At 44.3% G+C, this 13,436-nt stretch overlaps 2 protein-coding genes across 7 annotated transcripts in view; one reads left to right on the top strand and one right to left on the bottom strand.

Moving 5' to 3' along the window:
* Positions 1–1,961, top strand: part of A1CF (APOBEC1 complementation factor) — a 35,198-nt gene extending 33,237 nt beyond the window's left edge. The window contains exon 13 of the mRNA XM_071748875.1: positions 1,827–1,961. The gene's annotated coding sequence lies outside the window, so the exon portion shown is untranslated. The remainder of the gene's footprint in view (positions 1–1,826) is intronic.
* Positions 1,962–10,588: 8,627 nt separating this feature from the next.
* Positions 10,589–13,436, bottom strand: part of SGMS1 (sphingomyelin synthase 1) — a 91,830-nt gene continuing 88,982 nt past the window's right edge. For all 6 annotated transcript variants that reach the window (XM_071748868.1, XM_071748873.1, XM_071748870.1 and 3 more), the window contains one exon: positions 10,589–13,005. In XM_071748868.1, the coding sequence (XP_071604969.1) occupies positions 12,826–13,005 (180 nt within the window). In that variant the 3' untranslated portion in view covers positions 10,589–12,825. The remainder of the gene's footprint in view (positions 13,006–13,436) is intronic.

Here is a 13,436-nt window from a genome sequence, read left to right as displayed (position 1 = left end):
TTGCACACAAATATCCTGTTGGGTACATGTAAAGAGCAGCAACCAACCACAGGATCATACAGGTCCTAAAAGATCAAATAGATCCCAGAAACAGACAAGGGAATCTTCTCTTTTTCCCCAGTGCCTTGGGTCAGCTCCTGATTTAACAAAAGGTTGTCAGGCCCTGGCACAGGTTGCCCAGAGCAGTGGTGGAGTCACCATTCCTGAAGGGATTTAAAAACTGTGTAGGTGTGATGCTGAGGGACATGATTTAGTGGTGGATTTGGCAGTACTGGGTTAAACTGGCAGTACCTGATGATCTTAAAGATCTTTTCCAACCAAAATATTCTTTGATTCTGCAGCACCAAATACTGTCAGTAATTCAGGAGGGGTAAGTTGCACAGGAAGGAAATTGCAGCATGGACAAGTTTTGGGTCAGTCTCTTCCTGTGGCCATATGTGCCTCCCAGACAAGTTTTTATAGCTTGTGCTTCTTTATGTCCCACAGTAAAGAACAAGGTGGAGTTTTCCTTGCCTGGCAAGGCACAAAGCACAAATGGCTCCACATTGCAAGAGAGAAGCCCAAGGGAAGGAATAGAAACTGTGACGAGAAATGCTAAATTTAACAGCTAGCAAATTTCCCAAATTCCTGATTTTGGGGAGGTTTTGGTTTTGTTTTGGTTTTTTTTTTTTTCCTGAGGATTGGTCTGTGCTCAGCAATGATCCTCTTCTGGTGCAAACCAGCACTGGCACCTAGTGGCTGCTGGACCCCACCTCTGCACCCCAAAACAGCCACAGACAGGAGGGAAGGGCTGTTTGCCACTGTACAACAGGAGATGACAACCATAACGTAATTAAAGAGCAAGTAAAACCAAGAATGCCTTACAGTGGCCTCTTTCACACCACAGTGCTCAGAGCTGCTGAATTTTCTAGACGCAAAAAATATGCAGTGTCCCAAAAACCTCCCCAAAGAGCCCGTGGCCATGGGTGACAAATATATCACTGAGCCTGCCACGAGGTGCTTCACAGGGGATCTGCTCTGGTGCACCAGATTCTCTAATTCTGGCTCTCAGTACCTCTTTTTCCATGAGAAACACTGTCTTCCTAAAAACTCTCCTGTGGTGTCATGTTTTAAAGGGCAAATGAGCTGACCAATTTAATTTTGCTGGGATAAACAGGGTCCTATACAAATGCTACTGAATATAAAAAATAAAAAAAAAAAAATCCATGGCTAGTGTATGCAATAATACAAACAAAATTATTTCCAGCAATCAAACAGAACATCTCAGTGTTGCCTGAGGAAAAAAATTACCCACTATTTTCTTTTTCCTAATGCCTCCTTTTAGGAAAAGGGGAGCACTCCCATGCATTACAGTTTATACAGCAAATGGGAGTAGAGGGCAGTGGTTATTTTCCTGGGATTCATTTGGCAGCACTGTTTTCAGACCAGAGAGCACCTCCCCTGTCTCAGATCTGTCTCATACCCCTGTGTCACTCCCCTGTCTCAGACCTGACCCTGTTTTAAGGGCATGTTTCACCATGCATGGTCCCACATGAAAATTTGAGCGAAGTGGGGAAAAATACCTTGCAAGAAACTTTCTGGGTCATTTTGGATCCACTGGAGCATGGCTGCACTGACCAAGCCTCTCCCTTGGCACCACAGGATGCTGGAGCAGCATCTTCTTCTGCTGCTCATGTCCCACAGATGCCATTGGTGCCATCAGAAGGGATGAGCTGGGTAGGCAAGTTACCGGGAAAGAACACAAAGAGCATCTTCAGAGATTTGATTTCTGGTGGTGTTCTTTTGAAGCTCTCTCTTTCCTGACTCAATACTGTGATTGCTCTCAGCTCCTCTGGACAGGGATCTGAGAGACTGATTGCAGCTGGTTCAAAATTAATAATTCATTCTCTCCTACTGATCTTCAAGAGGCAAAATTATCTGACTGACAATCCTCTGAAGAATTAAAGAGACTGCATTAAAAATGGTGCAAGTTGCTGGAGCTTATTAAGCATTTACAGGTTCAACAATCTCAAGTCCATATCTGAAAGACATTTTTTTCTCCCTCTGCCCCCTGAATGTACCACTTATGGAAGCTGGAAGAGACTGCAGAGCCATTCCTGCTTATGGCACCCCATGGCAGTGCTGCTGGAGGGCACTTCAGGAAGGACTTTCCACCATCAGTGGGTCAAGGTGGTCACAGCTTTGTCTATCCAGATCCTGAAACCCCCAAGAGAAGATTCTCTGTCTTTCTGGGGACCTCTCAGAGTTTAAACCCTTGCAGTGAATGTGTTTTGGGACTGTTCTTCTGCCCCTTCAACAGTATCTTCACTCTGTGCTTTGATCCTCCACTCATCTTTCAGGTGGGTTGGAGGGGCACCAGGAGTCATTCCAGTGGCTACCTGGGGGTGATTCAGGCTTTGGCCATTGCTCTGGGCAACCCTTTGTCCAACCAGAGCCTGCTCAGTGCTGCCTCCCCCACTGAGCACTGATTGATTCATCAGCTCAATCCTTACTGATTTCCATCTCAGTACCTGAAATATAAACTTATCACAACTAAATCCAGCCCTGCCCTGGTTGGACATCAGGCACCTCAGCCAGCAGCTACAGGTTCTCCTTCACCACCAGGTCCTTCCCAAAATCCCCATTCTGCATACAGCCCCTGGTGTAGCCTCAATGCCCTCTCATGACACCCTCCTATTGCAACAACCTCTGGCACACCTAAGTATCCTTATTTTTGGTCTTTTTGATGTGTCCCAAAATCATGTTTAGAGGGCAAAATGCCATCTGCTGCCCTTTGCTGTGGTCAGAGATCTGGGCAGGAGCTTAACACAAAACCAAGAGTGGATGCAGTCAGCCACAAAGTGTTTCTCACCCAGCATCCTGCATGTGGATTGTGCCACAGATACATGATGGCTTCAGGTCATAAAATCAAAGCAAATATATATAGGCTTTCCAGGGACTCAGTGACCTCTGTAGATTTTTGGGCCATTTGTAAATATTTAAGAACTTTCAGAGGGCTTCTCTTCCAAAGACATGCCCAGCACCACTTTGTAATGACACAAACCTACACAGTGGGGAGCCCTGAGCCCACCCAACACACTGCTCAACTCAGAAGTGATGTTTGTGAAAGAGAACACAGTCTGACAAGGAAAAACTGCCAGCTGCTTTGATATTTTACTTTGCAAGTGACTGTCCTTTCCTTACTTGAGACTTCTGAGGTAGGACTGCACAGTCACATCATCAGGCACCTGCAACACCAGGACCAGAGTGATTAAATATTACCCAAACTTCTCTGTTAAGTATCTATCCTACTTACCCTTTACTATCCTAAGGTGCTGTCTTTGCACCTAAAGCATGGTTGAGCAGTCTTCTCTGCTGATGCCTCATGAATTCAGCAGGTATTTCCAGTTTTATGGACTGGGCATAATTTTATGGTCTGGATTAGTTCCCGATATGCAATAATTCACTGCAAGACAGCCTACTCACTATCAATAACTGCTTATTAAATGGCTAAAGAAAAACAGTTACATCTTTTATTAAAATAAGAATCAACTTCAACAAAGGCTGGTCATGACAGGAGCAGCTTAAATGAAAATATGATACATGAGACAGAGCTACAGGTAAAGGCTGAACCTTTGCAGAAAGTTGAGCTTTGACCAGCAAAGGCTGCCCAGCAGCTCTCAAGGGACAGCAACCATGTACAGAGTCAAAATGCCACAAAATAGCACTCCCAGATGTGCCCTGTGAATGCCACATGTGTCAAACAAGGAAACGATGCCTTTGATAAATGAGGTCCCCTCCAGCACTGTGATTTCAAAAGCTGAAGATACACCTTGAAATGGAATAGTGACAGCACAGCTGATGGGCTGTTTGTGCCCAAAGTAGACACCTGGCTCTGTGTCACAAGGGATGTGACACTCAGCAGTCACTTTGCTCTGACTGAACAACCCTTTGGTCCAGTAAAACCTAGCAGGCAAACAAAAACCTTCAGTCACCAAGAAAAATTAACTTTTCGCTTGGTTTAATATCTCAAGAACTCACTAAGTGGCATGAAATGAATTCATTCCAGCAAAGTCTATTTTAAGAAATTCCTGTAACCTTTCCTCATATATTTTGGCTGCCAGAGCAGCAACCAAGAAGCCAGTACCACATGTGATAGGGCTGAAAAATACCTAGGGATGGTGATGCTCCAGGAACACTCAACCTACCACTGACTTCAGACTGCCCCTTAGCAGGGACATGGAGGCAACATTTGCCTTATGGTGGATGTGGCATGAAGCTTGGTAAACCTGAGGCCTGCAGGCTGTTCCATGGTGGTGGCATGCCCTGAAAACAAGACATCTGCAGAAAATCATGGACTGGTTTGGGTTGGAGGGGATCTTAAAGGCCACCTAGTTCCAACCATCCCACCATGGGCAGGGATACCTCCCACTACATCAGGATGATCCAAGACCCATCCAATCTGGCCTTCAGCACTTCCAAGATGGAGCAACCACAGCTTCTCTGGGAATCCTGGACCACTGTGTTGCCACCCTCACAGAAAATAATTTCTTCCTAATGTCTAACTTAAATCTCCCCTCTTACAGTTTGAAACTGTTTCCCCTTTGTCCTATCACTCCATGCCCTTGTAAAAAGCCCCTTCCCAGCTTTCCTGTAGTTCCCTCAGGGACTGGGATGTGCTCCAAGGTCTCCCCAGAGCCTTCTCTTCTCCAGGCTGAACAGCCCCAACTCTCAGACTGTCTCCATAGCAGAGGTGGTCCAGCCTCTCATCATCTTCATGCCTTCTCTGGATTTGCTCAAACAACCCAATGTCTCTCATGCTGCAACAAGCATTTATGGTCAGATGGCTGGAAAGACCACAAAGAGAAACACCATGACCAGCAGCCCAGCAGGTCACTCAGAATTGCTCTAAGTGGTCTTTCTGTCAGCCTTTTTTGCCATAATAACATATGGCAGTCATGACCACTGCTGAATGTCACCCAGCAAATTCCCTAGTGGCTAGAAATCTTATATTATGGGGTTCTTTCCTCCCCTTTTCACTCTCCAAGGTTGGCACTGACTGCCAGCTGCACAGCACTGCTGCCCCGTCCAGATCGTTGTTATAACAGCACCAGTATTGAACACAAAAATCATTTTCTTTCCCAGGACCAAGAGTCCTTCAACTTTTCCCCCTTCTCATTTTGTGCTACACAAGACTTCTGGAAGCAATCCCTCCATCCTGGTCTTCCAATGTCAACATACAGGAAAGGAGATAGGGAAAATCTCAGAAGAGATTCACAAGGAAGGCAAATGCAGCAAACTGAGGACTTCCCATGTGGCCTTGGCCTTCCAGGTGCTCTTCCCATGGAAAAATCACATTTAAGCAGGTCACAGAATAGACTAATAAACAGAGTACTTACTCATCTGTTCTGTCCCTTTGCTTTCTTTCCTTTTCTCTCAATCCTCATTTCAGCTCTGAATTTACCATGGCAGCAGCTGTCCATGGCCAGGGAGAAGGGAACCATCAGTGATGCTTCACCATCACCCACTCCACTGAAGGGAAACAGCTTAAAGTCTGAGTGGTTTTCCCTACCTCACCTCTTCCTTTGTTTCTTCTTCACCTGCACTTACAACACAGTTGGTTCCAGCTTTAACACTTGCTCTTGTCTGAGCTCCTCCCAAACAGAGGCTCAGATTGGCTTCACCTGAACTTGGCACATTTGTGATCACCCAAAGCTGCAACGCTCCTTGCTGTGGCCATTTGTGCTTACCCAGGGGGTCTCCAAACACCAGCCAGGAACACAAGATGCAATCACAGCTGAAGGCAATTTGACCCCACCAGGAACAGGAGTGTGTTTGCCATGTCCTACCTAAGCCTAACAAGCTTCACCTGGAAAAGCAATAAATGAAAGCAATGCTTTGGGCAGTGAGGATTGAAGGAACAATGAGGGAAGGAGAACAAAACCCTTTTCTTCAGGATCCTGCTTTGCTGATGGGGCTCATCATCATCACCAGGACAGCAACCTGACCATCCCATTTGTCAACACTCAGCTGAGTTTTGATTCAGACCTCTCAACATGAACAGCCTAAAACCAAATTTTCTACTTGCAGCCCTATGTTTGGGATGAAATTGTGCTGCTTTGTGCTTCCAAAAAGCAGCTGCCTCATGTACCTCTGTCTGCTGGATGAAAAGTGGCACTCTTCGATGGCATCAGAAGGCCCTCCTGGAGATTCACACCAATTCTGCTGCCTCTCTGTTAATTAAACTCATTTAAAAAAAATATAAAAAGGAGTTCAGAAAAAACTCACCAGCTGGTATAACTCACCACATACATAGAGCTGGGAAGAGGACACAGCTGCTGTATAATATGGCTTGAATTTTTGTCTGCCTCTGCTAGGGAGTATTAAAAGAGTAGAGAGGTAATGAAGAGACTGACTATGCTGTAACATTTTGTGCTGTCATCTATGAAGCCAGAAAGTCTGGCTGTATTTCTGCAATCTTTTATTTTCCCAGGAAGCTGCTGCAGGTACCCTACAGCTGTAAGCAATTCTCCAGCAAGGTCAGGAATACTGCAGGACTCCTCACCTGGAGGACAGAAAATTTGATCCAAGCCTATTTGCTAAACCATGGCCAGATTCTGTAAAAAAAAGATTCTATAAAAAAAAAAATTGAAAGAATCATCACCTCAACCTGGTGTTTTTTACAGACCTGGTCATTTTTACAGACCAAAGATGTTCACCGAAGCCTGAGATCCAGGCTGTGAGGAGAGAAAAGTAATCAAGTAGCCTTTTAGATAATGTTGTTTATGTAATAATGGACAAAGTTCATTTGCCATGGACACAGGAGGAGCTTGATGGCAGGAGATAATGTTTCTGCACAGAACTGTCAGCAAAAAGCCGCTCAGACTTTGACAAGGACACACACCAGTGGGTGATTCAAGGCTGCACCATGTGAATTTCCTTCCCACCTTCCCTGGTCAATATGCTCACAAACCAACTCCAAGCAGCAAAAGGTAGTGTGATACTGGGAGAAGGACAAAAGTCATGGACAAAATGGCCATGCTGGAGTCCAGCTCTGCTTCCAGGCTGGCACACACTGCTACCCAACATTAGCCTGCCCCAGAAGCACTGAAGTGTAGCACAAGGTGTCTGATGAGCTCTTTAGTTCATGGACCAGTGCTTAGGACATTCAATTATTTCCTTCTGGACCATCTTCTGCCTTCAGTGGCTGATGCAGCAATTCAGGTGTTTCACCAAGATTTGAGCTGGGCTTAAAGCTCCTCAAATTTCTTTAGAAAACTTAAACATGGTCATCAGGTTGCTCGTCCAGGTGGGTATTAATGGAGGTGCCTTTGATTGTTTTGTGAAACCTCTGGTTCTTCTGGTAAAGTCAAACCTGCCACCACTGAGCTGGGAGAGCTCATCCTGTCAGGTTCACCAGGAGCTTTGGCTGTGGATGTGCCTCCTACCTGCTCATGGGAGCTGTCTGAGCTTGGGCTTGAACTATACAAGGAAATGTGGCTCAAGCCACCTCTAAATACTTTTAGCTCTATGGGTAGAGATGAAATCTAAAACTTCCATGGGGAAAAAAGAGGAGGACAAAAGTGATGCCAAAGTGACAGAAAAACAATAGAGGAGTCCCATAAAGAGTTGCACAAAAAAACCCTTCTGCAGTGCCAGCTCTGGGCTACCCCAGTGTCCCTCCATGTCCTCAAGAACTTGTCCTTGTACATGTGTGAAATATCCAGCCAAATAGCCAGTCTTACAGGGTGAAGATATTTTCTAGAACAGATGCCAACAACTCCTCAGGACACAGGATTTGCAGCTCATGAGGAGACAGCATGATACGTTGTGGAAATGTGTGCCCATGGGGCAGTCAAAAACTGCTCCTGCTAGCAGGATCAGACCTATTCCTGGAGGTAAATAGGAGCTTTCCAGCTGGAAAACATGGCTGGGTGCACACATGGCAAGTTCAGGGAGAGGAGGTTGAATGAGAAGGGCTTTTGCAAAGTGAGCAACACTGGAACAGTTATGGTTTCTAAACTCAAATGTCTTTTGCAGATCCTTGAGTAACAGCTGAAAGGGTATCTCCAAAATGTTATTAAAAATGTTGTCCTGGCATAAGCAAGGACTCTCATGAACAACCAAGTCCTGGTGATTCTTTGCTGCTAATACTCAGTTGATGCTTAGACATGGGAACACCCAAATACTGCCCAGATCATCTGCCTTAAATCTCTGCATGGATTAAATGCAAAAGGTTAAAACTCCATCACAGCAATTGAAGCAGCAGCAAAAGGCCAAGCACCCACTCCCTGTCTGATATGTAACAGAAGCATCCACCTTGTAGCCCCTCCAGCCTGTCTGAGGTTCCCCAGGAGCTAAAATGCAGAATGACACAGTGAAGAGGTAGTGGGACAAAGTATAGACAGGTCATCTCCTCCACAGAGAAAGGAACCAAAGTAGGAAAGTCCCACATTTTAATTTCCTGGAACGGCAGCACAGACTGAACAATAAGGAGGACATAGATATAAAAATACCTGCCAAAAAGTTAATCCTGAATTAAATCCCTCCCCAAATAATCTGGCTGCCACACAGAATCACAGACTGGTATGGGTTGGAAAGACCCCATCCAACCTGGTCTTCAGCACGTCTAGGGATGAGGCAGCCACAGCTCCTCTGGAACATCTGGGCCACTGTCTCACCCTCAGTGAAGAATTACGTCCTACAGCCTCAACCAAATCTCCTCTCTTCCAGGTGAAACTGTTTCCCCTTGTGCTATCACTCCATGCCCTTGTAAAAAAGTCCCTTTCCAGCCTTCCTGTAGGCTAAAAAATGAGCCAGAGTATCTCTCCCTCTAGGAGGATCAGAGCTGCATCCGTGAGTGAAGGGGCAGATGACAGAACAGAGAAACAAGTGATGTCCTGTGCTCCTTTTCCATTTTGTTTTCCTTTAAGACTATAAAGTATTAATTACAAAAGGAAAAAAAATCCACTCAGTCTTGGAGGGAGAGCCAAGGCTTGCTCTCCCATCAGAGGCTGCCTTTAGGGGTACAAGCCCTTTCCTGGGCTCAGTGTCATAGCTACCAATCCACTCTGCCTGCAAGAACCTGACACTACCCAACATTAACCTGAAATGAAGAGCTGCTCAAATAACTTGTTTGGCAGCATCTTTCTCCTATGGAAAAAAAGAAAATCAGTGACAGCAACATTATGGTGTGAGTGGTGGCAGCAGTGAAGCCCAAGCAGAAGCGATTCAGCTGCATTGGGGCGGCTCTTGGCCAAAAGTCCCCCAGAGCATCCTAACAGAGTTTGAATGAAAGATCCTTTGGCTCTATGGCTACTTTGTAAAGCCCAGGAAGGGGATGCTTTGCATGAGGAAAAGGAGGGCTGGGGTGAACTGCTCTGATCCTTCCAGAGACTGAAGGCAGCTGCAGGAAAGCTCTTGCAGCAATTTGTCCCCATCGTGGACCCCATGGGACTACCTGAAGGATCATCCCCATCACGGGAGAGGGGTGATCAAGGGAGACATCCTTTCTTTGACATAGCAAAATTGGTTATGAGATTTCCAAGTTGAAGTATTTTCAGTGGTAAGGAGTGCAGGAGACATGAGAAGGAACCCTACAGCAGACAATTTTGGCTTCAGCTCATTGTCTCTTGACCAAAGCACATTCCTCCAAGCTAAACCACTCCCCCTTCCCCACCTGCTTTGGTCACCTAGCTCTGCAAGCAGACCTTAGCAAATGGTCAAAAAAAAGCCACAAATCCTTCTGTCAAATATTTGTTGCTGCTGTTTGCTGAGCTGGATGGGAAAAGTTGCCTGAACAGTAATTCATGGTAGCTTATGTTCAGGGAGTGCTCTAATCCCCCAGCCCTAGAAGAATAAACCAAAGGGGCAGCTGAGCTGCCCCTTGAATAAAAACAGGAGAGGGGAGGTTGGTGGGAGTTGATTCCTCTTCAGAGGATACGGAAAAACAAAGGAATTGTTGCCCTTACTTGGCCTCTGCTCTTCAAAAACATCTCATCCTTGTATTTCAAGTGTCTTCAAATTTTCCCCTCCTGCTAAAAGCTACGCTAAGATAGATAACCAAAAGCTAAGCCAAGATAGATCTCAGCAACATAGGCACTCCTCAGAGTCCACCATCACCCCCCAGCTTCGCTTGTCCAGACACTGAAGGCAAAAAAAAATGACTGTAGATGTGCCATACCCAAGTGCTTTGGGGCAAATGCAGCTGAAGTGCTCACAAGTGGGATATTTGGGATGCCAGGTCACTAGGACAATGCTAAATGATGAGTGGTCACACTCCACACACCAATCCCCAGTGTTAGCACCACTAGCAGCCATCACCCATCTTAAAAATCTGCCGAGCAGATACTCACATGGCAGGAGAACAAGGTGGCGTGAGCACCACAGCCTGGAGTTTACACCAACACACAACAGATTTGTTCCACATCTTTCCCCTCAGTTCCCTCCTCCAGACCAGCACCCAGAGCAATGCCATGCTGCTGTGCTCCACATCCCCATGGTTATCTGTCAAGGCAGCAATGCTCTACCAAAGCACAGCTCTCTTATGAATAAAACAAAACCATGTCCAGCAAGATCCAGGCAGTAAGTCAGACACTACAATGCAGAATTCAGCAGGTTTCCATTTAATGGCATGTGCATATATCCATACATTTACTTATGTCAATGGTTTTGATGTGCGTGACGCCAGGTCTTGAAAAATCTACTTTGTTCATTTATGTCTGGGAGCATGAATTCTCTCCAGCAATCACCTCGGGGTAGGGTTGTTTGGGTTTTTTTAAATTGACTTTCAATCACATAGTTGCAAAGACAATGCCGTGAATTGAAGGCAAAGCCCACAAAGCTAAACCCTAAACTTCACAGACAGCTCTGCAAATGCTGTTGCAAAGGTTTTGCCGAGAGGTGATGAAATCCCCTCCCTGCCAGGGAGAAAGAGAACTGATAAGAAATGGATTCAGTCTTGCTCAGCATCCCAAGCAACAGCCAGGCAAAGCAGCAGAAGTAACACCCCATCAATTCTTCACGGAAGTTTTTGGCCAAGGCTGAGGAACAGAGAAGTGGAGACAAACTATCCCCCCAAGAAAAGGAAAAAAAAAAAAAAGCCAGGATCCATCCCTGCAGTTTTAGGGTAGATTTTTCAAGGCCTAGTGATGGCTCCCAGGAAAGCTCCTGCCCCCCGCTCCCGGCTCCCGCACAATCCGAATCGATTGCATAGCATTTATTTCAGAATAAGGCACTGGTTTGCCCAAAACGAACAGCAATTCCAAAGCAATGCAGTTTCCATACAGTCCAAATTGGATGGCCTACAGTGCAGTAACACATCAACTTAAAGGCAAGGTTTGGAAGAATAAACCCAGTTTTAAATTTATAACTGAATATTAAAAAGATAAAGGAAACTACATTTTTCAAAAGCCTTTTTATTTTCCTTCACCGCTGTTGTTTTACAATACAAATATCACCTTGTGAATACACAAAAACCCTACAGAAGATAACTCTGCTTCACGTAAAATACAGAATGGATATATATATATATATTTATATATATATTTTCTCTTCATTCTTTAAAAAAACTATTTTGCTCTGCACATTGGCAAGTTTAGGATAGAATACTTCCCCAAACATACAGTATGTATGGTAGGAGTGAAACATAATTACATGCAGTTTCTGCACAAATATTTAAAGAAATAGATTTATCTTTGTTGTTTTCCAACAACATCTCAATACGGGATGGAGAAACCATTCATAGTTCACTCAGTGATCATTTGTAAAATTCTTAAAGAACAGGAAATTCATGGCTGTTTTTCTTTTCAAAATACAGCTACCAAGTAGACAATAAAGTGATACTTTTTATTTTGACCTGCCCACAATGTGTGAGCAAGATCGGACCCTTTTTATTTGTGGTTTTGTTTTGGTTAGGTTTTTTTTCCCTACACATTACAATTTCAACATTATAAGCAAATTTCCAGTTTAATTTAGCTATAAATGCAAAAATTAGTAATTATACAGTATATATAATTCTGCTTTCATGTAATACTTTATTTTAAATAAAAACATTTAAGACTGCCTACTGACCATACAATCAAGACAAGAAAGGCACTAGAAACATAGACAAATCTCTCTCTCCAAGGAAGCTTTTTCTTAAATTTTACCTCTCTATGCTCTGACATGTAAAAAGCTTTTTAAATTTAATTTTCATACACATTTTGAAAAATAAAGTTAGGAAATATTTAGAAAATAACTTTACAATTTTTATTTTTTGCAATTTTTGACACAGTAACTGCAGATTATACAAAATGAAGATTACCAAACCTTTCTGTGTCTATCATCTTATATGTAGCATGGTGCAACAGGTAGAAAGATTTCTCAATTTTACCCAAGACAGGTATTTAGAAACCTTCATATAGTCTTTTGTTAGAAAATGGCTTACAGCCCAATCTTTGGGGCAAGAAATATGAAAAGTATTTTTTCCCAAGAAAATAATATGCTTTATTCCCAGACATGACTGGAAAGACCAGAACTTATGATATAAAAGCTTTCATTTATGCTGTCCCATCATGTACAAAGGAACACAGCAATGGGTAAATGTAAATCCCAAATCTACCAACAAGAAATATGTAACAGTGCATGATAAGTTAAATTTTCTTTATTGTTGACCAACGCAGATCCTTTGGAGAGAAAAAAAGATCACAGTGCTTACCAGGTAATTGAATAGGTTAAGTCGAGGGAACAGTTAAAAGGAAGGGTTAGGGAGCAGTTGACTTTTTTTTTTTTATGGCATCCTCTCAAACAGAGTTCTTAGCACTTGGGACAGGTCCTTTAGCCCCCACTTTCTCTGGGGACACGCTGTTATGTGTCGTTCACCAGGCGGCTGTATTTCACCTGCCTGCCCCGGTGCAGCACTGGCCAGGGGAAGGGCCAGTGGTAAGAGCGAGGTACAATTCCTTGGACATTCTTTTCAAAGTACTGGAAGGGCTTGTACCACCAGACCCTTGCAAGGAGGTTGGTTTGGGAAGCTTCTTTTAGCACCTGCACAAAGATAAATCAGAAAAAAAAAAGGTAATTACACAAGAGCACATCGCCCACGTGCACGGGATGATTGCATGTTTCCTGCTACCATTCATCAGGGGTGTCCTGCGTACAGCTGCTCCCCGAAAACTCTCAGTATCAAGAAACACCTCCCAAACAAATCTGCATGAACAATTATGGCAAGGAGCCAAGCTATTTTTCCACAGCCTCCCTATGTACAGCGAACTTTGCGCCCAGATGAGGCTGCCCCTTGTTTCCAAGACCTCAAGTGCTCACACAGCCCCACAGGAAAAGAACAGCCCAGAAGATCAGTCTCTCCTTTGGGAATCAAAAAAACCAACACAAAACACAGCTGTTCCCAGAAGTATCTCTGAAATTACACGTAGCTCAAGAACCACTTTGGAGCCCAGACATGTGCCTACAGAGCAATG

The sequence above is a fragment of the Heliangelus exortis genome, chromosome 7 (genome assembly GCF_036169615.1).
Source record: "Heliangelus exortis chromosome 7, bHelExo1.hap1, whole genome shotgun sequence".
Classification (NCBI taxonomy): domain Eukaryota; kingdom Metazoa; phylum Chordata; class Aves; order Apodiformes; family Trochilidae; genus Heliangelus; species Heliangelus exortis.
This window is presented reverse-complemented; position numbering and strand designations above follow the sequence as displayed.